Below are 26,050 nucleotides of genomic sequence, written 5' to 3'. Positions count from 1 at the left end.
TTGTTCTGATGTCTTTAGAGAAGACGTGTTTTGAGGACAGTTGACTGCATTGAATTTTCTAGATTATGGATACATCCCATAGACACAGTTTCCAAAGAGACAGGGTGCAACTACTTCCCTTCCTCTCCTTTCAAAATCCGCTCAGCTCTATCGAAGTGCATCAAACTGATGAAACTGAAGCACCGGCTGATGTAATTAAAGCATACGTTTGTTCCTTCAACAATTGTACTTGATTTAAATTCCCACTTCCCCATGACCTTCCCAAGACAAACAAGCCTCGGGGGGGGGGGGGGGCAGGCTGCGACAATCACTTGAGCAGGGGTCGGCTTGGAGAATTGTCTGAAAACTTGCCAGAATGTTTTTTTTTTTTTTTTTGTTTAAATGCAAGGATAAATTAATGACAGTGGCCGTATTATTTCAGCGGTCCACGCCAAGCAAGAACGTGCAGCCTGGCCTTCTTCACACAATGGGCCGGACGTACATTAGCGGGCTGTGTCTGGGCTTTGATTGCTCCTACGGTACCTCGCAATTAAACAATGGGCAGGATGTCGCCCCAAATGGAAAGGTGAATCAGTGCTTTGGGTCCAGTGCAGTTGTCTTTTTTCCTTTTCTTTTTGTTTTCATAAAAAGGAAAAAATAGGAAGTTCACAAATCTGGGTCTATTTGGTAGCAGCCAAGAGGATATAAGTGGCTAAGGCTTCATCAATCTAATCTTTTTACGTGACCCAACACTGATATCCCATTTTCCTGTTGAAACGTTTATTCCAGTATCCATTGGTACAGTTTTAGCACGAAGAAGCCCTGAGCGCTTTAAAACATTTCCTCAGTTGAGTTTTCAGGGGTATCTCTCTCATATCTCATTTTGCCTCAGTGGCAATGTTAGACAGTCGGATTACTGAAACATATACAGTGTTTTGAATTCCTTCAAAAAAGGAGGATCTGGGGGAGTCTGTAGCATGGTATCACACTTCTTAACTAACTGGTTCTGTCATCATGACACAGCCTGAGGACCACATGCTGCCCTGGGGACCCAAGAACTGCCCCTGCTATATACAGGTAAACTGTACCACTAAACCTAGCCTACAAAACTCAACTATTACATTGTGTCTCAAACTATTTTTTAGGGAGCCCCACTGCATTACAAACTTGTGTAAAACTAGGCATGTGAAAGAAAGAGGGGGCCATTCAATTCTTAAAAAACCCAACAGGAAGCTTTATAATGTGTACTCAATGTATTTTTTATAAAATGAGTGAAATGTAACCCACTGGCATCCATTGACTGGGTTTGGACCTGACCCAGATCACTTTCACAGTGTTTTACGTATGCCCGCCTCTATATAATTGTGCAATCACAGAGACGTGCGGATCAGTGAAGATCCTGTGAACCCACACAACCCTCCCGGGGAACAACACTTTGCTTATTATTATTATTATTATTATTATTATTATTACAACCTGAGGAAGTGAAGTCTGAAAATAGCAAGTAAAGAACAAGCAGAACTCAATAAAATTCCACCAATAAGCCAGAGAATGTCATACAGCCTGTACTTGGTGATGGGACTCACCGCAAACATATGTTTGTGTTTATAAATAGCTGGGCGGCATTAGGCTTGATAAAGACAGCATGGTGCCTGAATATTTTCCCATGCAAAGCGAATGTTTATATCATGTTTTTTTGTTCTCATTCCAGGAAGTCTTGTTGGGACAGAGGAATGTTTTGTATGTAGTTTTATAGAGTTCTGTAGCATCTGTACTGCTCAGTAGCTCAGTTTGAAGGGTTAAATCCCATTGCAATACAACACATGTGATAATAATAATAATAATAATAATAATAATAATAATAATACCAGTATATCTTTTATATAGAAAAGAAAACAACGAAGAAATGACAGGCCTGCCCGCCAGTAAAATCATTTTTTAAATAAATAGATGGATGGATTTTGTTTTGTCCGGTCTATGTTAATGATCTGAACAACAGCAGATATCAGTCCTTTAATCCAGCTTGTGTTTACCCAAAGGCTGGTTATTAATGTTGCTAAACAGATTCATAACACAATTAAATGCGGTTCATGAGAAACCAGGCTTAGAAACGCAGCAGTTTATAGCTAACAAGAGCCCATAAGATTTCTCAGCAAAGCACATCTCTTCCTTTTGTCTGTCCATAACCAATCAGCTGTTTCCCCTGTTGACTGACATGCTTTCAGCCAGTAAAATGCTTTGACTCAGAAGACACTGCTAAGGTAAAATGGCCCAGGGAGTACAACAGCAAATAGATAACCCAAGAAATGGGCACAGAAACTTAGGGCATAGTTTCCTGTACCCTAAAGTAGTGCCAGATGTTTTCAAATTAGTTTACGTGTGTTCCTTTGAAAACATCACTTTTTGAGACATATGTAGTTAATAAAGTTGCAAAATATCTGAGATGAATCAGATTATTGTGTTAGCTACAATTACTTTAAAATAATCCACAGTGACCGAGATGCAAAAGAAAATATTGCAGGATACATTTTGGTCATTGCTGGGCATTTGCTTTGGTTTGGTTTTGTCAGGTTATGTCAATCATGTGCTTGAGATTCCATGTTCCTCCGTACAGTTCCATTAGGAACAACATGCAAAAAAGTGTTGGCAAACACTGCAGTGGTAAAAAATTGTTAACATGTTATTTATACACTGGGTAATATATTAGAACCGTTCCATATATTTGTTGCTTTTAAACAGTACACTTTATCCAAAATTGGAAAATGAGTTTCATATGTTATATTATGCTGACTTATCTACGGGCACAGAGTTCAAGATCGGTCAAGTAAAATATCTTGCAGCATTTACAGCGTGCTTTCACTAAACCTGAATCAGTCCACAGTTGTACAGTAATTAACGACTAGCTTGCCAGTAGAGGCCATTGATATGCCATGTAGAGTATGCGTGTGTGTGGGGGAAGGATATTAAATCAGAATGCCAAACTTCAAGGACACTGTAATTAAAATCACTGAGAGCCAGTGGAAGCAACTTTGGCAGCAAGATTTTTTCACAACTCTGTTTCCACATGGTGTCCCATTCCATCATCTCTGACAACTATCAAAAGAGAGGCCCTAAACTGCTTGCTTATCATTAGGAACTAGGCTGCAGGGTGAAAAGGACACCATTCGCCTTTCCAGCATTATAGCAACGCTATGGACAAGAATCCACCCCTGCTATTGAGTCCTTAACTCCCAACCAAGAGCTCTTGTGTACAGAAGACAACTGCTGTGGATCACTCCTAAACAAATATCTCCTGGCTGCTTTTCATTCGCTGTCTGCTCTTCCATAAGGGCTGACTTGAGGAATGCATCACCCTGTAGCATCAGCTCAGCACTTTGTAAAAAAGTAGCTTGGTAAAGAGCAATGCACCAAACTAATCCAGCTGTGGATCAGTCTCTGGTGGGCAGTCCACATTCCAGAAGCACTACGCTCCACCCGGACTAGAGCGGGCGCTTCATTTGCAAGAATGTTGTCTAGTTGTTGGTATCAAGGCAGATCTCTCAAGCAGGACATACCATTACAGCAAATCAATTGAAATGTCTGACACAATGGCACTGAAGGTTTTAAGCATAGCATTAAAAAACACTTCAAATATGAATCTTAAACGAGACTTTGCACAAACTGTGTACAAAGCAATTCATACATTGTTTCCCGTTGTACATTTCCGTGCAGAACCCACCCCCCCCGGTTTGGAAACAATGCAATGCTTGCAAGCAAGATCTTAAGATCTTCATTAAAAAAAAACACAACACTTATCCTTGCACCCACAAACATCCCTTCCTGTTATCCCGAGAACAAAACAAAAAAAAAAAACAACAAGAATACTTTTTGAACCTGGTTCAAACTTCCAGCATCCTGTTTTAAGTTTAGAAGCATGCGAAGAAGTTGTTTCCTTCAACGACATAAAAGGACATTTCCAGGGCCCTGTAAAACATACTAAGACACTTGCTTATATTAAATCATACCCCCCCCCCCCCACTGTCGTGAGGAGCACACAGTGTTACTGTAGCTCTTTTTATTACTGTATGTAAATAACACTTTCTTGATATTACAGAACTCTGTGGCTCGGTGGTCAAAATACTTATGTCGCTCTGAAACATCTAGCATAGCACTTTATAAGTTATTGTCTATAGAGAAATGTTTTTTCCCAATTGCACTAGACAGGAATGTCTCATCTGAAGGTCTGCATCTGCTGCAGCACAGCGCCCCCTAACACCAGGCTGGAGAACTGCTGGAGTTCTAGCTCAAAGGGAAGAGTGCCCCCTAATGGTCAACCAACACCATAACACTACCTGGTAGCCAAATCTAAGTAAAAACTCCTATTACATAGCACGTTCCCCAATTCCAGGTTTTACAACATGCCTGATTAGTCATGCTCAGGTGCTTTATTAAAACTCTTGCGTGAAACCAGGCATGCATCAAACTGCTATGCAGTGGGGGTCTTACTTCCAAAGCAGCAGCCCCAACCTTGCAAGAGATCAGGCTGCATGACGTGAAGAAAGCAAGCCATCAGTGGAACAGCTGGAGCTCTCTAGAGTCTGTGCTGTTAAGGTGTTTCAATATACAAATGTACAGTCAACCTCTGTTTATAATTAATACCACACTGACATGGCTCAATGGAAGCCGATCCTGACTGCAACCCTGTGGTTATTATCAAATGCATATCCCATCCCATTTCTCACATGCACAACTGATTAACACAAAAATAAAAACCCGTTGGGCAATAAAAGCCTGACAGAGGGTTTGCAAGCGAGTTCGTGTGAAGTAGTTAAACGTTCTCAATATAATGAAGTGAAGCACAGCACTACCCTTACAAATGTTTCAAGCTGCTTTTTAAAACTATTGCTGTCCATTTACTGTGTAATAGACTGCGTATTGAGGATGTATTTTGTATTAATGCATGTTTTTTGTTTTTTGTTGTTCTATTATATGCCACCTTCTTGACCGAGTCTCCCTTGGAAAAAGAGATTTTAATCCTAGTGGGATTTTCCTGGATCAATAAAGGTTAAATAAAAATGTATGAAATGAATCAAATTCCACAGCTGAACAAGCATATTACTTGCTCGACGCGTGCTGTGTGTCTTAATCGTTATTTTGCCTTCCTGGTGAAGTCAACTCTCCTTACCGTTCCCATATTAGCTCAGTCTCTTTCAAGTGGTGTTATGGGTTTGGCAGTATATACCAAATAAATAAAACGTATTTTATTACAATAACAAAAAAGAAATGAATGAATGAGTAAGTAATAAACAAACTGCAGCTGCGGCACTTCTGAAACAATGTTCTGAAAGTCATTGTGTTTGCGTAGGTGAACAGTGCCCTCTAGTGGGGGTTTCACACCTAATCTCAAACCAATAGACTTGTTTTTTTAACCAAATATGTTGCTAGGTTACACGAAGTAAATGGCACGGCGCTCCTGAAAAGCTACTCCCTAATGTTACACATTGCCATCTCACACACCTCAAAGTGGTTTCTTATTGTATGCCCCAAGATTATTTGTTTGTGTTTTTTTTGTTTTTTTTTTTATAGTTGGAAGATTTAAAAAGCAGGCTGAACAAAAACTAGCCAAGACCATTTGAGAATATTTAAATAAGCGGTGAGAGGTGTATCGAACACAAAATCAATAACAAACTTTACACAATTCACTTCAACTTTGTGTAGTTTTGTAGCGCTTCCATTTGTATCTGTACAGTTTATTTATGTGTTTATTTTCACACAAGTTGTGTAGGTTTTAGAATATTAACTAGAAATGTGAGTTTGTGTATCCAAAACAAAGCACGGCCATCGTCATAAACTAAGGGAAAGCATGTCACATCACATCAGATAGAGCAGTTTGTAAACATGAAGGATAATGGAAATATGTGAAAGACTAGGCGGTACTATATGGAACTAATCAAAGAACGCAGCTGTGCACCAAACAACAACGCAACAACTCAAAACATTCACTGTGAAGCCTGTATCCCCAGGCGTTAGGTCTTCACCTCTAGTCTAGATAGAAAGCAAAAACGTTAAAGACCCCGACTGTAAGTCCGAGGGTGCCGTTAGATTTTGCCCGAGGAGTTTTCATGACGCTAAATGCATGACGTTGCAAGCGGTTTCTATATCTTTGCTTGTATACCCGATGGATGTTAGGGTTATCATTTGTAGATGCACCGGTGGCGGAGCTGCAAATTCAAACAAGCTCCCTCACATGACCTCCAGGCAGCGCTTTACAGCTATCGCCAATATATTATTTAACAATTACGTTTTCGTTGTGGGCGTTTGAAATCACCGTACAATTAGACCCAAGTAGTGTTGCTTTAACACACAACAAAAATAAAAAATAAAAAAACCCTTTAAATTCAATGGTTAGGTGTTCCAACATGCATCTCCAGGAAGTGTCTCATCAAATCGACAGGTAACGTTTCTAGGTTTGAAGGAGGCCCATGTATGTTCCACCTATGCCACCAGGGGGCAGTCGTACCCCATCCATAACATTTGTCAATTCTTTTCATTGACTACTATTGATTAATGTGAGTTGCAGTAAATCAAGGACAGCCTTGTACTTGACTTGATTCATGAACCTTTCACCAAGACAAATCTGTCCGATTCCAGCCTTGCTGAAGCACCCCCAGATGAGTCCAATTTTCAGCTTTGCCCAACACCTGGTCGTCTAATGGTTAGATGGAGACCTGGAGAGGCCTACAAGCCACAGTGTCTCGCACCCACTGTGAAATGCGGTGGAGGATTGGTGATGATCTGGGGGTGCTTCAGCAGGGCTGGAATCAGGCAGCTTTGGCATGAATCAAGCCAAGTACAAGGTTGTCCTGGAAGAAAACTTGCTTCCTTCTGCTCTGACAATGTTCCCCAACTCTGAGGATTGGTTTTTCCAGCAGGACAATGCTCCATGCCACACAGCCAGGTTAATTAAGGTCCACCAGATCAAGACCCTGTCATGGCCAGCTCAATCTCCAGACCTGAACCCCATTGAAAACCTCTGGATTGTGATCAAGTGGAAGATGGATGGTCACAAGTCATCAAACAAAGCCGAGCTGCTTGAATTTTTGCGCCAGGAGTGGCATAAAGTCACCCAACATCAATGTGAAAGACTGGTGGAGAGCATGCCAAGACGCATGAAAGCTGTAATTGAAAATCAGGGTTATTCCACCAAATATTGATTTCTGAACTCTTCCTAGGTTAAAACATTGGTATTGTGTTGTTTAAAAATGAATCTGAACTTATTTTCTTTGCATTATTTGAGGTCTGACAACACTGCATCTTTTTTGTTATTTTGACCAGTTGTCATTTTCTGTAAATAAATGCTCTAAATAACAATATTTTTATTTGGAATTTGGGAGAAATGTTGTCAGTAGTTTATAGAATAAAACAAAAATGTTCATTTTACCCCCCCCCCCCCCCCCCCCACACACACACACACACACTCACACACTTGTATTCCTATACTTGTGGGGACTTCTCATTGACTCTCATTATATTTTTATTTACTATTCCTAACTTCACTCAGACAAAACTCCACACAGAGTGAAAGTCGACAACAAACTAAATATTTTGGCACTTTTAGTTTTTTTTTTTTTTTTTTTTTTAAGGCATATTTAGTTCTTAAAAGGTGTTTTACAGAGCGGGGACGTCCCCACAGCGTCCTTTTTCCAGGAGTTACTGTCTTTGTGGGGACATTTTCTTAAATTATGTCCACACGTTGATAATAATACCTGCCCACACGCACACAGTATATAGGATATGTGTTGTAGCTGGTAATTTGTGGAGCAGTAAAATGAAATCCTTATTAAGTGGAAAAGGGGGTTCATTTTATCAACTGCTAGACAGAATTGACTCTCTTGCTGGTCAAGAACATATCACTTCTTGCAGTAGCATTGCGGTCCTTTGTGATAATTTACGACTTCAGTGTGTGGGTGTTTTGCAATGCCGGCACACGAGGTCAGGTAATGGCTGTCTTGGTGGGGTGATGATGGTTATGGTGGTTTGAGAAAGGCTTGACTTGTAATTATTATTATACGCTTAACGTTTTAAATGCAGATTGCTTTTGTAGGCCAGTGCTAGTTTCAAGTTGTTTTGCTTTTTAACACACAACGCGATACCGCTGGTCCACAACCCTCGTGGAGTGTAATGTTCGTGCGTGACTGTCACGTGCACGTGTCACAGTGTAAATGTTTATATTCGATTATGTGATGACGAACAACACTACGTATACACTACAAAAAAAGAGTTACCGCATCCACCTGCGCTTGCCCAAAGTCAAACTGCATTTGGAATACAAGTAAAAAGCGTTACAGAAAACAAGCGCAGCTTTATACAAAGAAGAAGAAGAAGAAGAAGTGGATGTAAATCTTTTTTATATAAACAACAATATATTTTAAAGTATTTTCCGTAACAAAACTTTATATATTTATATATTGTCTATGTATGGTTATAATTATAATAATATTTTCTACTTGATCCACAGGTTTAATCGAGGCGGATAATTCGTTTGATAGGGTGTATATTGTGCTTGACATTCATAAATATTATGAAACGCTTCCATGTTCTCGTTAAATAATAAGGCTCTTCAGCATCCCCCGAATGACAGTATTCTAACAAGAACCCAGGCAGCTTGGTCGTTGAGTCCAAAGGCCCACTGCAGTGTCCTCGTGTTTTCCAGCTTTATACTGTCACGCATCGATATGGTTTTATATGTGAAATTCCAATAACTTTGCTTAGCCTCTTGCATTTAAGGCGTGGTGTAAGTAGGAGCTTATACTGTAACGCATTACCTGAGTTTTTGCCTTTTGATCATAACATCAGTTGCACAACACCTACAGGGCAATGATTTAAACCTTGCAAAAACGTATCAGAATTCTCTTAGTAACTATATAATGCAAACGCAAAAAACATGCATTATTTTGTGGTTTACTTATCCTCGTTAATAAAGACACAAGAGCACGAGCTATTGTTTGGGTTCGAAATTAAAATGCAGTTACTGTTTTAACTTCTGCCAAGTACAAATTGCTCCATTCCATTGCGTCATGACTTGAAACGGCTCAGGTAAACCTGCAGGTTCCGCCGGAATTAGCTACAGAGTGTGAGTTTGAAGTGTCGGGGTGTGAACTGCGCAGAATGTGAAAACTTTCGCCTTGCAACAGGGAAAAGGCTCATTATACTTTGCACGTCTTTTGCAGAAATATTTTTTAGCAAATAGCTGCCTGCTGCCCGGAGCACACCGAGGCTTGAGAAAGTGTCCAGCTGTCACCTTCCCGCATTAACAGGTTTTATGTACTCGAGGCTCCTCCGAACAATGCAATTGTGTTAAATGTTAAACAAAAGCAAAGGGGGTTGTGGGATTAGCACAGGGTAACTAAGAGTACTATAAATTACTCAACGCCCTTATAAATAAAATTAGTAATCTCTCAAATTAAATCTTATTTGCAGATTCGTTTATATGATAATAAAAAGTATGTAAATGGTCATCAATTATTAGAATGCATATAATCTGATGCCAAAATAAACATTAATTTAAACCAATATATAAATAATCATTTGCAATAATTGAGAGAAAAAATCAATGAAATCCATACATTCTGAAACAGAGGCTCATAAACTATAAACGAAACCAACAAGACACGCTGAACCACGTGTCCTGGGGATTAACTACATGTTATGTAACGGATTGCAAACTAATTTTGAATTTTTACTTGAATTGTTTCGACTATACTTTAGACTCGCACAATTTACCAAAAAACACATTTTGTTAAGTATATAAGAGTTAAGTATATAAATCCTAAAATGTGTCTCTAATCTGTTGCGTAAATTTTATGCTCAATTCTTGAATTTTATTAATGCATAACCAAACCGTTTGTCTGCCTGACTGTGTGTGCGTGTGCGTGCGTATGTGTGTGTGTGTGTGTGTGTGTGTGTGTGTGTGTGTGTGTGTGTGTGTGTGTGTGTGTGTGTGTGTGTGTGTGTGTGTTTATAGATACATATTCTATGTGGCTTTGATTTAGTCTCTGCATTTACATATTATTGATGGATCAATATTACAAATAATCTTCATAAATGATATTTCATTTTTCTTTTCAACTGCTTCACTTATAGTCTAAGTAACAGCTGCTAGTTATTTGTGCACAGATCTGTAAGGGGGGTGTGACTGCATAAATAAATTGAAAAAACGGAGCTTCCTGACTATAACAGTAAGCTGGAGTTGGTAGGGCTGTCGTGTCTTCTTTGGAATGCAAATCTCTCGGGGCTGGGGACTGATCTGACGTCAGGAAGCTCTTGGTATACCGTTTCCACCAGCACCTTGTAAACAGTTGTTAATCGCGTGTGATTGAAGCACATGAGGAAGTACAGTGCAGGGCCCCGCAGCCTCGAGAGTTGACTTGGACTACACACCACAGAGCAAAGATTAGTGGAGGGAGCAAGCGAGAGAATTCTAGCAGCGAACCCTTTGCGACATTATGTTGCCTTAGCGAGCCGGTCCTTTTCTAATCATGTACGTGGGATACCTTCTGGATAAAGAAGCCGGCATGTACCACCAAGGACCTGTAAGACGCCCCGGCATCAACCTGCCAGCACAGAACTTTGTATCAACTGCACAGTACTCTGAGTATACAGGATATCATCATGTGCCCAATATGGACAGTCACGCACAATCTCCGGGGTCTTGGGGCTGTCCATATGCGACGCAGAGGGAAGACTGGAATGCCTATGGTCTAGGACCTTCAAACGCGGTACCTACCCCCATGAGTAGCTCATCGCCCGGACAAGTGTCTTACTGCTCCCCTGATTATAACTCAATGCACCCGGCAGCATCTGGAGTCTTACCGCCACCCCAGGAAAATGTTACAGTGGGACCACCGTCCCCTGACAGTGAGCGGCGTCATTCGTATGACTGGATGAAGAAAACTGTACAGTCATCTTCAACCGGTAAAGTATCACGGGAAATAGCAACAAAAAAAGGCGCACATTTCGAAGATTCCTATTTATGAATTTGTATATCTGTATCTTTAAGGAAAATAATTCCATTGTCATAGGAATGCAAATAACTGTCAATTCCATTTTGCTATTGTAAACATATTTGTTTTTACATCCATAAATTAACTTATTGAAATTATTAGTTAAACTTACTGATGCGATTCCAGAGTCTCTCCTTTACGATTTGAGCTTCACAAATTGTGGATTACTGGTAGCCTGGCAGTGTAAAAAAAACAAAACATTATTTCATTAGATAATCACATTTTCTGTAAATGAAAGAAAGAAAGAAAGAAAGAAAGAAAGAAAGAAAGAAAGAAAGAAAGAAAGAAAAAGAAAGAAAGAAAATGTTTAAATAAAAAACTGCGTTATTATAACGCGTAAAGGTTGTCAAATGCGTCTGTTTAGCCAATTATAATTGAATGTCTCATTAATATTTCGTTTAATTTTATTTAAATGTATCCTACTCGGTAGTATAATGTACAGGAAATTTACACAATTGCATTATATTAATTATAGGCTATATGGCGATGTATATTGATCACTTAAACACATTTGCGAAGTCTACTGTATTTCACGTTTTCTCGAAACAATATTTATAGGCTAGTTCAATAAATGCGTGTCATCGCAGCCTTATTGTTCGTAGGTTTGCACTGCAAATCGAGTGTTTCAATACGGTATATTGTAATATTTATTGTGCTTCGAGTACATTCTCAAACAATTCAAATAAACCCCAAGTTGTGTTTAAAATCTGTTGTTTCATTCTTAAGCATTTGCTTTACACTTTATTTAAATTGGTGAAAAATAACAAATATGTCCCGGTTGTTGATAACTGACAATGAAATTCGTATTAAAATGAGAAATTTACAATTGTCATATATAAGTCGTTTAAATTAAGCCAATAATCTGTGGTATTATAATCGTGAATAGTCAAATGGCTGAGATTTAACCATGGTGTTGGAAATACCGTACAGCCAATGTGAAAAATAAAACCCCCACCTTGGTGAGATTCAATATGGGGAGACATGGACAGCACTTTGATGTACAGTACCGTGGTCCAATATAACCGTTTGCATGGACGGGGAAAGGGTATGTGGTTTTCATGCAAGTGGTAACGCCGGTGTCGGGAGCAGGCGCCAGCTGCAGTTGTAATGCTAATTTTTCCACTGCTGTAAACGAGTTGTGAGGTCTACTTTTTTTACTGGGCCACATTGTCTGCGGGTTTTGAGGTCTATCTGTCATATTCAGGCGGCGGTGCCTTTCAACACTCAGCTGGCTTTGATATGCACAGGGTCTCTTCCTCGTTCATTCTTCAGGAGTTATATTGCCGGAAAGGGTGATGATTTTCACAGCAAATAAAGAGCCCTTGTCCCTGCCGCATTGTCTAAGGGGCAATGTCCTCTAAATTTTATGACCAAAGTGAATAGGATGAGTGCCTGAGAGCTGTGCTCATATTTATAAAGGTGGTTGAAATTTAACCCAGTTTTTGGACATAAAAATAATTATCAAGCCTGTTCAAATGCAAATCATTAATTTATTTCTTAGTGATATCATATCAGTTTAAACTGGCTAAGGTCACCAAAAAATGTGTAGAATTTAGTACAATTGTTAACGTGTATTTTTGTACAAGATCGTCATTCTATTTGTTAAAATAAGAAATGTTTCGAAATGTATGTTAAAAGTAAACGTGGAACGTGTACCATTACACTGACAATTTAAAACGCTTAGTTATTTACAATCAATTCTATAGTATTATTATTATTATTATTATTATTATTATTATTATTATTATTATTATTATTATTAAACTGTAATTCCCCGCTTTCCCTGGGTCTAAATTCCTTTTGGCAGTTGATGAAAGGTCGCCGACATTTGTTTAGTGGTTTGCAAATCAAACACGCTTGTCCTGGGATCTCCAAGCGGAGAGGGGCTTCGATAAGATCGTCTTGTACCTCTTTGTGTGTCGTGTGTTCCCTCTTAACACATCAATGGACTTCAGTGAACTTCTCCAAGTGTCTTTGTTCTACAGTTTGTTCCAAAACTCACATCAAAAACAGCCCGGGAAGATTAGACAGAACATTTACATATAGGGTCTATACAGCCATATTGATTAAATCGGGGCACCAAAAATAAATATAATATAATATAATATAATACAGTACAGTATAATATAATATAATATAATATAGTATAATATAATATAATACAGTATAGTATAATATAATACAGTATAATATAATATAATATAATATAATACAGTACAGTATAATATAATATTATATAATACAGTATAATATAATATAATACAGTATAGTGTAATATATAATATAGCACAGTATAGTATAATATAATACAGTATAGTGTAATATAATATAATATAGTACAGTGTAATATAATGTAATATAGCACAGTATAGTATTATATAATATTGGACAGTAGAGTATAATATAATATAATACAGTACAGTACAGTATAATATAATATAATACAGTATCGTGTAATATAATATAGTATAGAATTATATTATATTATATTATAAATGCAGACCTTGTAATAGCAATGATTCTGTTAGTTTAGAAAAGTATTTTATAACGGTTTATTTGTATTTATTTATGTAGTAATCTTTATCAAATATTTATTTTGTCAGTACAATTGTAATGGTGTTTAGTCCTTCCGAGTGGTTAAATGCATTGATTGCATATAATTGTTTCTGTACAGCCTGTAGAAATGAAAGCGTTGATGTTTTAAATGTATATGGGTTCATGGGTCAATAGAAAAGCAATTAAAATACACACTACAATGCGTTTCTAAGGCGTTCCGCAGTAGATCTATTTCATGCGTTTTCTCATGTGCAAGGTAAGCATGTTTCTATATTTGTTTTTTTTTAACAGGTAAAACAAGAACGAAAGAGAAATACAGGGTTGTGTATACGGATCACCAGCGGCTCGAACTCGAGAAAGAATTCCATTACAACAGATACATCACAATCAGAAGAAAATCCGAACTGGCGGCGAACCTCGGGCTTTCCGAGAGACAGGTATGATTGAGGCCGTCACTCCGTGTGTAACTCAGCACCGAGGCTTGATAGAACCAGCTGTGCGAGAGGGACCTTCTCAGAAGACTTCGTTTAAAAACTCTCAACATTGTATATTAATTCTGCATCGATTTTTATCAGTTGGCCATGCTTCCAATAGTGCTCTATTCCAAATATAACATCCTTAAAAGATGCATCAATAAATATTCATTTTAAGAAAACGAATCCACAGATTTCAACCAAAAAGTGATTCGTGACCTTTTGTTGCTGTTGCTTCAGGAGGAATATATCGTTTGAATTAGGACACGCGCAGGCCATTAAATTGACGGAATCTCGTTTTCTTGTATATTGTTAATGGATGCCATTTTCTTTTTGAATTGCAGGTGAAAATCTGGTTTCAAAATCGCCGAGCCAAAGAGAGGAAGATTATTAAAAAGAAGATGGGTCTTTCTGACGGCAGCGGGGGCTCCGTGCACAGTGACCCGGGGTCGGTGAGCCCTCTCCCGCTACCAGGCTCTCTCAGTCCCAGTATCAACGCCCATATATTTCCTACTCCTGGAATGAACACTTTACTGCCAATTGAAAATTTACAACAAGTTACAGTTACTCAATAAACAGCACCAGGACTTTGGATAAGTAGCGATACGAGCACTCCCTATCTTCAAAGAAGGATGGTTTTACTGCGCATCTTGAATGTCTTTTTATTTCCAATCAAGGGTTTGCTATTTTTAAAATCCATTAAAAAAAAAAAAATAATAATACTTGAAATGCCTTATGGAATACGAGGATTCGACCCAGGTTTTATTGAATTGCAAATAGCTGGATGCTCTTCTAAATAATATTGTTGTTGTTGTTTTTGTTAATATTGTATTTAGTTTAGGGCTTAGCTTTGTTTGTGCCCGACACTAGAAATGGATTCCTCGTGGACTGACAGCCTACATCGTGCTTTTGTAGGAATGAATAGAGAAAAACAAATCTTGTAAATTGCAACGAATTGTTATTCGAGAATACACACTGTAACCGGCTTGGCTGCAGTTTCAGATCGATCACCTCTCATGAAGACACGTTATAACCACTGTGTGGAGCAGGATATTTTATACGACGATTCTTACAGATACTAATTCTGGACGCCTAATGCGCCATTTCAGGACTTTTCCACAAACACAAGAACTCATTAAGACCTTTCATAATTGTATTGTTCTGTCTGCTGCATGTTTGAGATGAAGTCACGCGTTTTGTTGACTTGAAACAAACCGGTATAATTATTTCTCTACTGAAAATATTATTAACTGTGAATTATGGGTACATTTTATTAAAAATAAATAAATAAATCAATCAATTTGTAAATAAAAGTTTTTTGGGGTTTTTTTTGGAAACTGTACGGAGTGATTGAAGTGTTTGTTTTGACATCCACTACACATTTGAAAGATGTAAACCACCAGCGTGCATTTTAATGCAGCAAAACACCCGTGCCACTCTGAAGTGGATAAACAAAGTACTGAGTGGGGCAGTTACAATCGTCACTGGTAGGAACCAGAGTTTGTATTCGTTTATTAAATGTTGTTTTGAAAACCATAACCCACTGTTACAAACACGTTTATAAATGATCGCCCCTTTGTATAATTCGTTTAAACGGGCGCGTTGGCTGCCTTTCAAAAGTAAGATCACGTGTAATTATTTTAGGTGTATTACTTTTGCGTTCAATGCAGGTGAAAGTTGAAACAAAACTGAGCTGCAGGGAAGACGTCATATCCCATCGCCCACACACATTTGTTATATTTAGCGTGGCAGTAGTTCTCCCTTTGTTTTTATTGTTTTGTATTTTTATATTGTTTTTTTTGTTTGTTTGTTTGTTTGTTTGTTTTTTTTAATATCAGTGTCACTAATTGTACACAAGCTGTGTTCAGAATGTAGGCCAGGCCTGCCAACCTACAATTCAGAGGCAGAAAGTCAAACAAAACGTTCAAAGAATGGACCCAGATCACTCTGGTTGGTGTGCAGACTGAATTCTACATTTAACATCAACTTATATCCAATATTTAACTAATAGCTCCTTTTTTATATGGTGTGTGGCAATATATTTAGGAAACAATCCTATTGTGCAAGTTGTCTTTCTTATGAGTCGGTTAAAGAAAGGGGGCTGGATACAGTAGCTGCACAAATCAGTTCAAAGGTTATATTTTATTGGCAGTATTGCGGGTCTATAAAATTGGCTGAGGTCTTGTGGACTATTAAGCCCCACAGCTTGAAAGAGATCCATTTATGTTTTTAATAAAGCTGCAGTATTCAATAGTTTTTTAGAATGTATCCCAGCTCTATATTAAACACCACAGTATCATACACACACACCAATGGTACTACGTGTAATAGGATTGTCACTGCAGCGCAGACGAGTAACCCAGCAAGGTGTTAGAGAAATGAAATTAAGTCATTGGAGTGCAAGCTCATGATAGATCAGATTATGTTGGAAGGAACAGGACTACATTTTCATGCAGCAACCCTTTCTGAGCAGCACTGTCAGGGCGAGCACCTGGTGTAGTATACTCAGCTAAGAGAGCTGATCCAGCCAGCGTGCATCTGAATAATCAATCATAGCTATTATTAATGTATGATTGCAAGACGTCGGTCGACTTCAAAAAAAGCTTCATCCTAATACCAAATCATAATAGGCTACTTGGACAGAACCTTGTTTGCACCATTTTTAAGTATATCTTGAACACTATATTTTAGCTTTAATGTGTTAAAATTATTATTATTATTATTATTATTATTATTATTATTATTATTATTATTATTATTAAGACCGTTTACTACAAAACAAGTTTGTGCTACATCTGTCTCTCCGCTCGGTACCTTCAAGTTCGCTGCTGAGCCTGTCACCGCGCAGGTAGAAACTGCGCAGACGCGCAGCCGCTGTGTATGCAGCCCTGACGTCATGAGCGTCCTGCTGCCCAACATGGCGGATTTCGACACCATCTATGAACTGGACGAAGAGGATGAGAGGGTGGTCAGCGAGGAGCAGTTCGTGAGATTCTCCCCGGAGCCGGTTATCATGCGGGGAGCCGGACACATCACGGTGTAAGCATCGGGGTCCAAATTATTCAGTTACAAGCGTTGGCTTGCGTGGTAGGCCGGGAGTGGAAGCCGGGGTCTTTGTTAGCAAATTGCATCCACCTCAGACGGCAAGGCGCTCTCAAGTGGCTGCAGTTCAAGCCCTATTCTGTTGCCTGCCTGTTCTGCTGCAGAACAAGACGTGACGGTTTCTTTTTTTTTTTTTTTTTTTTTTTTTATGACATTGATATTCGGGTTTTGCACGGCAGGTGCAAGGTGTAATGTTACACTTTGCGGTTATGAAATTAACGACCATAGTTTGCGTAATGAGTGTTGACTTGTTTAAACGCTTCTGCGCTACATGTCAAAAAAGATATGCACACATGCCCTATTGGTTATTCACGTACACCTGTGGATAATCAGTTCCTGTCTGGGGGTACACTAGTTCATTTTTCACAGGTCTAATCTTCAATTCTCTTTACCCACTAAATCTGGTCCAAGAAATGACAGCGTGTGCCCATAAATACATTCGAGAATGATTGAATGTTCTTTAGAAAAAATACAAATGTGATTAAATGCACAGTTCTTGGTATTAGTGAAAAGATTACATTTCACTGCGCAGTTCACCCACCTTAGTTAATGGCACCAGCTGGTTTGGAAATTCACATTGGGTTGTTTTTAAAAAAAAAAAAAAAAAAAAAAAAAAAAAAAAAAAGAATGAAACCAGAAGTTTGTGAGAGAACTGTATGAAGAAAAAGAATCTTCATATAATAATAATAATAATAATAATAATAATAATAATAATAATAAACCATTACGAAAATTGATTAAATAACATGATACAGATTGTACAGTATTCTGGTATTTGACTAGTGTTTCTATTTATAGGGTACTCTGTATTCATACAATGAAATTACATGATTTAGACAGCCCTTTTTTATTTATTCTGTATTTATTTTCAGATTTGGTCTGAGCAACAAATTTGAGACAGAATGTCCTTCAGTTCTCACTGGAAAGGTACGTCTCTTTTTACAGTTAGGGATGGAAGCATTTGGCCAAACTGTGTACTACAAACGCTTGGTATGTGAATGCTTGCAACACCTTGTGATTCAACTGTTTCAATCGTGTTTAAACTCTGTGTTAATCCAAAAGGTGACTAGATAAATGCCGTCAAGTTAAACAGCTTTCCTGGAAATCAGTGGCCTGCTGTCACTTTCTGGCATGTTCTTTTTTAACAAGCTATAAACTTTATGGTTTCTATTACATAAATCAAAGCATATGTAGACTTACCCTTTTTCAACTTCTCTTTAATTATTTATGGTGCTATACTACAGTGCTGTTGTAGTCAAGACCCCAGTTTGTTTTTCTGTCTGCCGCTTTGTTTATGTAATCCTATTTTGTATACTGTTTTGGGTAAAGGGCTGCTCAGTGGATGAAAGATTAAATGTGTCCAGTGCAATCAGAACTGTAAAGCGCCTGGCCTCCATGCAACACCTAGTTCTAGGGTGCTTTTCCTATGACATCAATCAATATACAGCGTGATCTTTGGATTAAAACAGTTAACTAGTAATTCATACTAGGCTATGTTAATCCTGTTTTAATTTGCTGGAGGGAATGCAAGGACTTGGTGCATCTTTGAGAAGAATCTTAAGCGGCACCCTGTCAATGAATAAGCTGTGCTAGGCGGAAATGTGTGTGTGTTTGTGAAAGACTGCAATGCTCGTGCATACAGCTCCAGGTGACAAAATAATGACAGAAAACTAAACCATACAGAAGAAAGAAAAGCTTCCTGACTTGGAATCTAGAACAAAAAGAGGCCTGTGGGGAGACGATTGGGCATCGGGAAACGTAGGGTAATAAAATGTACCCCTTGCATTGTGACCCAGGGTGACATGTGATGGATGTGGTCGCGATTATTATGATTGAAGGGTGCAGATCAGAGCTGCTGGGCTTTATGCTCCCTGTTTGCAAAGAGACCTTCCTATCCTGTCATAAAAGATTACGACCCCTGTTTTATGGCGTACAGACCCTGAAAGGAATTGGCATCCATTCACATAGGGTGGACTGTGCAGCCATGGGCTGTATGCTTATCTCCCTTTGTGTCCCCCTTTGGCGCAAAAAAGACAAAAGCTTGCCAGGCAACTTAAGAACACACAGTTAAAAGATTTCATCAGAAAATCTGGACAACATCTGCAAACCTGTTACCTGTTTTATCTTTTTTTACTTTACCTTTGATCTGCAAAACCTCAGAGTAAGATGTTATTTTTGCTTTGGTAGGGACTAGTTTGTGAAAAAGTATTCCGTGTCTTATGATATTTATTTAACATTACTGTTTTGTTTTGAATGTCTAATGCCCTGTGCATGTACCAGCAGTCCGAATCTGGCATTAGGCAACCACATTTTCCTTTAATGTTTGGGGAAGGTCAGTATCTTGTCCATCCCCACAAATAAAAACAACTTCACTCTGCATGTATTAATTTGTTCAGTGTAAGCCATGTTTTATTTAATTGAGGCGCGTCATTATAATGCCGTTGGCTGTGCAGCGGCTCACGTGTGTTTTCTGTTTTGTTTTCTGCTGGGCTAGGTTGCTTCAGAAGAATTCAAGCTGAGTATAGGTCGGGTCAATGCCTGCTTGAAGAAGAATCTCCCTGTAAATGTGAAATGGTTGCTCTGTGGCTGCCTTTGTTGCTGTTGCACACTGGGCTGCAGTCTGTGGCCTGTTATTTGTATTAACAAAAGAGTAAGTATTCTTGTGAGCTGATGGCCTTTCTCTGTACATGATCGTTCTGTATAACTGTGTTGGAACCCAATATTTCACTAGTTGTGTTGAGGCTAATTTTAATGGGTAGCCTATATTGCCGCTCTGGGAGATAATAGGCAGTATGCTGTTAAGGCATATTCATTTACTGATGTAGGGCATATTCATTTACTGTTTTACACCGCTGAGCCTCTGTTTAAACAGGAATGTGTAAAAGGAGGAGATTGTGTTGAATTTGAATGATGGTAAAATGAACATTACAAGCTGGTAAATTAGTAGTTGTCTCCATAAATGTTTATAATCACGTATCCTTTACATTGTTTCTGCATTTGAGGTCAGCTGACTGCCTTTAATTAATTGAATTTAATTTGTGAGTTAAGTATCGCAGTATACTAAAATTATTCTGCAGTGTGCTTTTAAACCAGGTGCCTAGAACCCAGGCAAATTTTAATGAATTAATTTTCTGTTCATGTAATTGTCTACTGCACAAGTTCAGGAATGCTATCAAGGTCAATGAAAGCAATAGAACTGTACACTACACAACCATGTACGTATTTAACTTGTATTGGGGTTCATCTAAATATATATTTTCTTTTCTTTTAGACGAGAAGATCAATTCAGAAGTTGTTAGAATGGGAAAATAACAGATTGTACCATAAGGTAAACAGCAATCTGTAAGATTTTTTTAAGAAGATTTTATTTGTGTTTTTTTTTTTATTGCAGGCTAGGATTGGCACATGGGAGATGTTTGCATTTAAATAGGGACTCCCAAAACTACAGTTTGGTTCTTGGGGGGGGGGGGGGGGGGATATAAAGGGTAGGTAGAATATTTAAACAAGTTACTGATAGTAGAAGTAAAGAAAAGGGCTAGCGGTAACAATCACACACATCATCAGTCCTTCAGGTAAGACAAGCCTCACTCTGAAGATGATATGTTATTAAATCACCTGCAATCAGTTTTAAGGGACACAGCTCCAGCTTTAGTTTTTCTGCATGCTGCACCTGGTATTCTTATCTTGTCAGACCTCAGGAGCTGCTGTAGGCAGACTTGGGTGTGGTTAGGATGGGAAACCTCCAAGAAACACTCAGGTACACAGTAACACCGATGAAGGCATTAGCCAAGACGCTTATAATATAATCTACTTTCTGATCGTTTTACAGTAAGGGACATCTCCTATGCAGCATTCTGTCCCAACAGTGTGCTATTGAAAGGTGCCTTCTTTTAACTGAGATTTTAGAAAGAATCAAATTACATGTGGTGTCAGAATTTAAACTACTTGCTCTCCTCAAACCAAGTTAGCCTTTTAGGAGTATGTCTGAAATACAGCTCGTTTGTAGCAAGGATTATTAACTGGTTTTTGTATCTAATTATCTAGCTTGGGCTGCACTGGAAGTTAAGTAAAAGGAAATGTGAAAGCAGTAACATGATGGAATATGTAAGTATTTGTTTTATTTTTTGTATTGTGATCACCATTCAAAATGAACACCTGTTTCTTTAAATTTCCACTTACTTTTCAGGTCTTGAAAGCTAGTTAATCTGTGAAACAATATCTTAAAATATTTTATATCTTATAAAAAAAAAATCACCTTGTTTTTCAGCTTCTTTTATTGTGATAGTTGTGATTAAAATTGTCTTTTTTTTTTTTTTTTTTTTTTAGGTAATTCTTATAGAATTCTTGCCCAAATATCCTATATTTCGACCTGACTGAAGAAATGTATGAGGCCTCCTGCTATGTGATCTTTCATTTCTACCTTAGTGCCTTGTAGATAGGTTGGACAGATGACTGTCTACGCTGCTCTGTTGTTATAACTTTCCTTAGTACTTTGTACAGTAGAATCGCAACACCGTCACTTTCCTGTAGCGCAAACTTTGCACTTTCATTTCATTACTTCAAGCGATGCTCCTCTGTTGCACTCAGAACCTTGTTGTGAACCACACAAGGTAATTGCCATAGAGGACCTTAATATTGATGCTGTCTAAAATGTGCAAAGAAAGAGGCGCACACGCATGTACACGTGTGCCGCAGATCGGTTATGAGATAGCTAACTTCAGACGTGGCCTATTCCAGCAAGGTTACCAAGTTTACAGAACGAAAGACTTTATTGATATTTTTGTTTGCTGGGTAGGCTACCAAGTTAAAATTGCTTTACAAATTCACCACCCTTCTCTTTTGCTGCACTGCTGTAGTGGCAGCCTGTATGCCTTGTATACCAATCACTAACCTTTATATTATAAAATATAATCGTATTTAAAAATCATAGCTTTGATTTGGGTGACATTAAGACAAAGCGACACCCTTTGCATTAAACATACTTATTTGGGAGCATATTTAAGACAGCATCATTTCTTTTGCACTTTGGAAATTACTTTTTGCTGGAAAGATAAGAAACAAGCATGGAAATAGTCCTTCAGTACAGAATGTACAGTGTGGTATGCCATTGTTTACAGAATGTAATATAGCTCTTATATTGTATCGCCAAGAATGTAATGTAGATTTGTTACGAATGAGATTTCTAGGCAACTTTCCAATTTGTATAGACCTGTTTAACCTAGTAAGCCATATTGATTATGTACATAATGCCAGATTAAGGACTGCATATTGCACTTCAGCAAGCTGAGAAGGAATCTGGAACGTAACTCTGGGTTCATTTAAAGAGGTAGCGACTAATGTCTTCACTCTCATTAGTGTAACCGCATTCTCAGTCCCTTATTGTTTTAGTGTTTGGTGTTGATATGTGTGCGTCTTAAATGATTCCCCCGTTTTTACTGAACACAACACTTGAGTTCACCTCCTACAGGTAGCAGGACCCTACCTGTGGCTTGCACTTGTGTTACAAGCTGTAAGAATTAGGTGGGGCACTATTACCTGTAACACTGCAAGTGGTTGTTATGCTCGGTTAAATTTCCTTTTTTTATATATTTTTTTTTACTTTTAACTTATTTGAGATGTATGTGAACATGCAAAGGATATTCATTTATATCGATATTACCGTATTTGACACTAAACTGTAGTCTTGCTGCTGCATCGACTCCGAGGCCAGCACCTGTATTTGGCTTGCGTATTTTTGAAGATGGGTAAGTGTAAATGAACTAAGCGTTTTAACACTCGCCGACAAGTTAACACCCCAGAGCAGGGAACTTTCATCAGACTTGTAGTGCAATGGCACTTCAAGTGGGCTTCACTTAAGTTAAAGTGAAAATACAATGGGCAAAACAATAAGAGACTTGTGATTGTGTTAAACTTACGAGATGTAAGAAGAAAAAAAAAATATTGGCTATTGCACCTTAAAACTTTTTTTGTTATTGAGTCCAAGACAATTCCTTTGTCATGTTTAGCAGTTGATTTGATCAACCTGTACCGAGCCAGGATAAGCCAATGACGTTTAAGCACTGTGTAGCACCAGGGAATTGCTATGTGTTGAGTCAACCACTAACAACAATTGATGGCTGCAATCCAGGGACGGGTTCCTTGGTGCTGTGTGCTAAAAGAATCCAGATGCCACTCCTCGTGACAGAGGTACAGGTTAATCAAATCAATCTCTTCCAGTGATACCGAGGGGTGTAAAAAGCAAATTAAGTTAAACATGCTTTTGGCCAATTAAAAGAGAACACTTACTTGTAACTCTTGTTTATGTCTCCTGGTATTAATGTTTCGGTGCCAGGCATGCTCTTCATAGTGGTTCATTCATGATTGCCTGTGTGTTAATTACAATTCTGATTACAACCCATCCACTTCTTTCGGGTCTGGTGCTTGTGTGCTAGTGGTTACTTTGTACTAAAAATGCCTGCTTGGACAGTCTAGGTAGGACGTACTCTTTAGCATTGCAACACAACAGCAGGTGAGACTTATTTGCTTTGTAACTTAAAACCATGTCAGGCATTTTCTTCAAATATGATTCCCAAAAAAGTCGACCTAAAATTGGAAAACAAAGTCTTTTTGCATCATTGCGTGTACTCTTCATTTTGAGATTGAAAATAATAATAATAATGAAAAAGAATGTAATGCGTGTGATTTTTGCCATTTATTAGTTATTCTTTTTAATAATCCAGTCAATATCTGGTAACCTTGAGCAAAATTCTGTTAAACTATTCAACAGATTACAACACACGCCTACATATAACAAAAATGTCCGCAACATTTCAAGTTGAAAAAAAAAATTAAAAGAGAACTCCTGATGTGCCCCATATTAATTGAATTATGTACAGTATTTTATTTTAAGTAAAAGAATATACTCCTGTTTCATACTTTTATGCTGTTAAAAAGAAAATCTGTATTTTATGTTTGATCTAAAGTTTTAAAAGTGTGCTGATATTGAGTAATATATGTACAGTGGCTCTCAAAAGTATTCACCCCTCTTGGACTTTTCCACATTGTGTTACAACATGGAATCAAAACAGATTTAATAAATAAGATATTAATAATAAGATTTGAGTTTTTGCCACTGATCAACACAAAAAAAAGTCCATAATGTCAAAGTGAAAAATAAAATCTACAAATTGTTCTAAATTAATTATAAATATAAACCAGAAAATAATTGATTCCATAAATATTCACCCCCTTGAGTCAATATTTGGTAGAGGCACCTTTGGCAGCAATTACAGCCATGAGTCTATTTGGATAAGTCTCTACCAGCTTTGCACATCTGGACACTGCAATTTTTGCCCATTCTTCTTTGCAAAATTGCTCAAGCTCTGTCAAGCTGGATGGGGACCTTTGGTGAACAGCAATTTTCAACTCTTTCCACATATTCTCAATTGGATTGAGGTCCGGGCTTTGACCTTTTTGTTTTTAAGCCACTCCAGTGTGCCTTTGGCTGTATGTTTGGGGTCATTGTCCTGCTGGAAGATGAATCTTCTCCCAAGTCCCAGGTCTCTTGTAGCCTTCAGCAGGTGTTCCTCCAGGATTTCTCTGTACTTAGCATTAATGTTGCCCTCTATGATGCATGATGCATCCTCACCACCATGCTTTACGGCAGGGATGATGTTCTTAGGATGATATGCGATGTTAGGCTTGCACCAAATATAGCGCTTAGCGTTGAGGCCAAAAAGCTCTTATTTTGGTCTCATCAGACCATAGAATCTTCTTCCACTTGGTCTCAGAGGCTCCCACATGCTTTCTGGCAAACTCTAGCCGAGATTTGATGTGAGTTTTTTGCAACAATTGCTTTCTTTTTGCCACTCTCCCAAAAAGGCCAGTTTTGTGAAGCACCCAGGCTATTGTTGCCGTATGCACAGTGTCTCCCAGCTCAGCCAGGGAAGACTGTAACTCCTTTAGAGTTGCCATAGAACTCTTGGCCTTCCTGACTAGTACCCTTCTCGCCCGGATACTCAGTTTTTGAAGACAGATTCATGGTTGTGCCATATTCTGTCCATTTCTTAATAATGTACTTTACTGTGCTCCGGGGGATATTTAATGCCTTGGAAATGTTCTTATGTCCTAGTCCTGATTAGTGCTTTTGAAGAACGTTATTCCGGATTTGCTTTGAATGTTCCTTTGTCTAGTTTTTGTTAGGAAATGACAGCTGTATTTAACCTGAAATCATGTGAAACACCTTTATTGCATACAGGTGGACTCCATTTAACTAATTATGTGAATTCTAAAGACAATTGGTTGCACCAGAGCTCATTTAGGTGTGTCATAGCAAAGGGGGTGAATACTAATGCAATCAATTATTTTCTGTTTTATATTTGTAATTAATTTAGAACAATTTGTAGATTTTATTTTTCACTTTGACATTATGGACTTTTTTGTGTTGATCAGTGGCAAAAACTCCTAATTAAATCCAGATGGATTCCATGTTGTAACACAATAAAATGTGGAAAAGTCCAAGGGGGGGTGAATACTTTTGTGTGCCACTGTATATGCATTCAGGAGTATTCATTACATCACCAGTCTTTCAGGGAAAATTGTATATGGTGTCCTAACAGTAACATATATTTGCTGTTTTTGAAACTCATTTATTTTTTAAGTTGGGGGAGGGGGGCTCTGTTATAAGTTAATCTGTGTGATACTCATTTTTACTGCATATTCATTTGCATGGTGGTTTGTCTCACTGGCTAAAATTAATGGAATTCCTTGAGTTAGAAGCAGATGGGCTGTGAGCACAGACAATCGTTATATGTACAGATCCTAAAGGCTATTTACTGTGGGGGAATCAAAGACTGGTCACCACACCTGGAACCTTAAACAAATGTATCACTACCTATCAGCCACAAACTGCTATCTGAA

General features: G+C 38.2%; 2 protein-coding genes across 2 annotated transcripts; both read left to right on the top strand.

Moving 5' to 3' along the window:
- Positions 1–10,341: 10,341 nt before the first annotated feature.
- On the top strand, positions 10,342–15,273 carry LOC121317920 (homeobox protein CDX-1-like). The gene is made up of 3 exons (XM_041254016.1): positions 10,342–10,932; positions 13,869–14,014; positions 14,395–15,273. Exons 1-3 carry the CDS (start codon positions 10,497–10,499, stop codon positions 14,623–14,625), a joined length of 813 nt encoding a protein of 270 aa, XP_041109950.1. The 5' UTR covers positions 10,342–10,496; the 3' UTR covers positions 14,626–15,273.
- A 1,654-nt stretch (positions 15,274–16,927) lies between these two features.
- LOC121318844 (cysteine-rich hydrophobic domain-containing protein 2-like) lies at positions 16,928–24,211 on the top strand. Its single transcript, XM_041255952.1, has 6 exons — positions 16,928–17,089; positions 18,025–18,079; positions 19,647–19,802; positions 20,424–20,480; positions 21,197–21,256; positions 21,479–24,211. Exons 1-6 carry the CDS (start codon positions 16,947–16,949, stop codon positions 21,527–21,529), a joined length of 522 nt encoding a protein of 173 aa, XP_041111886.1. The 5' UTR covers positions 16,928–16,946; the 3' UTR covers positions 21,530–24,211.
- Positions 24,212–26,050: the final 1,839 nt, after the last annotated feature.

The sequence above is a fragment of the Polyodon spathula genome, chromosome 7, assembly GCF_017654505.1.
Source record: "Polyodon spathula isolate WHYD16114869_AA chromosome 7, ASM1765450v1, whole genome shotgun sequence".
Taxonomy (NCBI): domain Eukaryota; kingdom Metazoa; phylum Chordata; class Actinopteri; order Acipenseriformes; family Polyodontidae; genus Polyodon; species Polyodon spathula.
The sequence above is the reverse complement of the archived record's forward strand: the minus strand, read 5'-3'. Positions and strand labels throughout refer to the sequence as shown.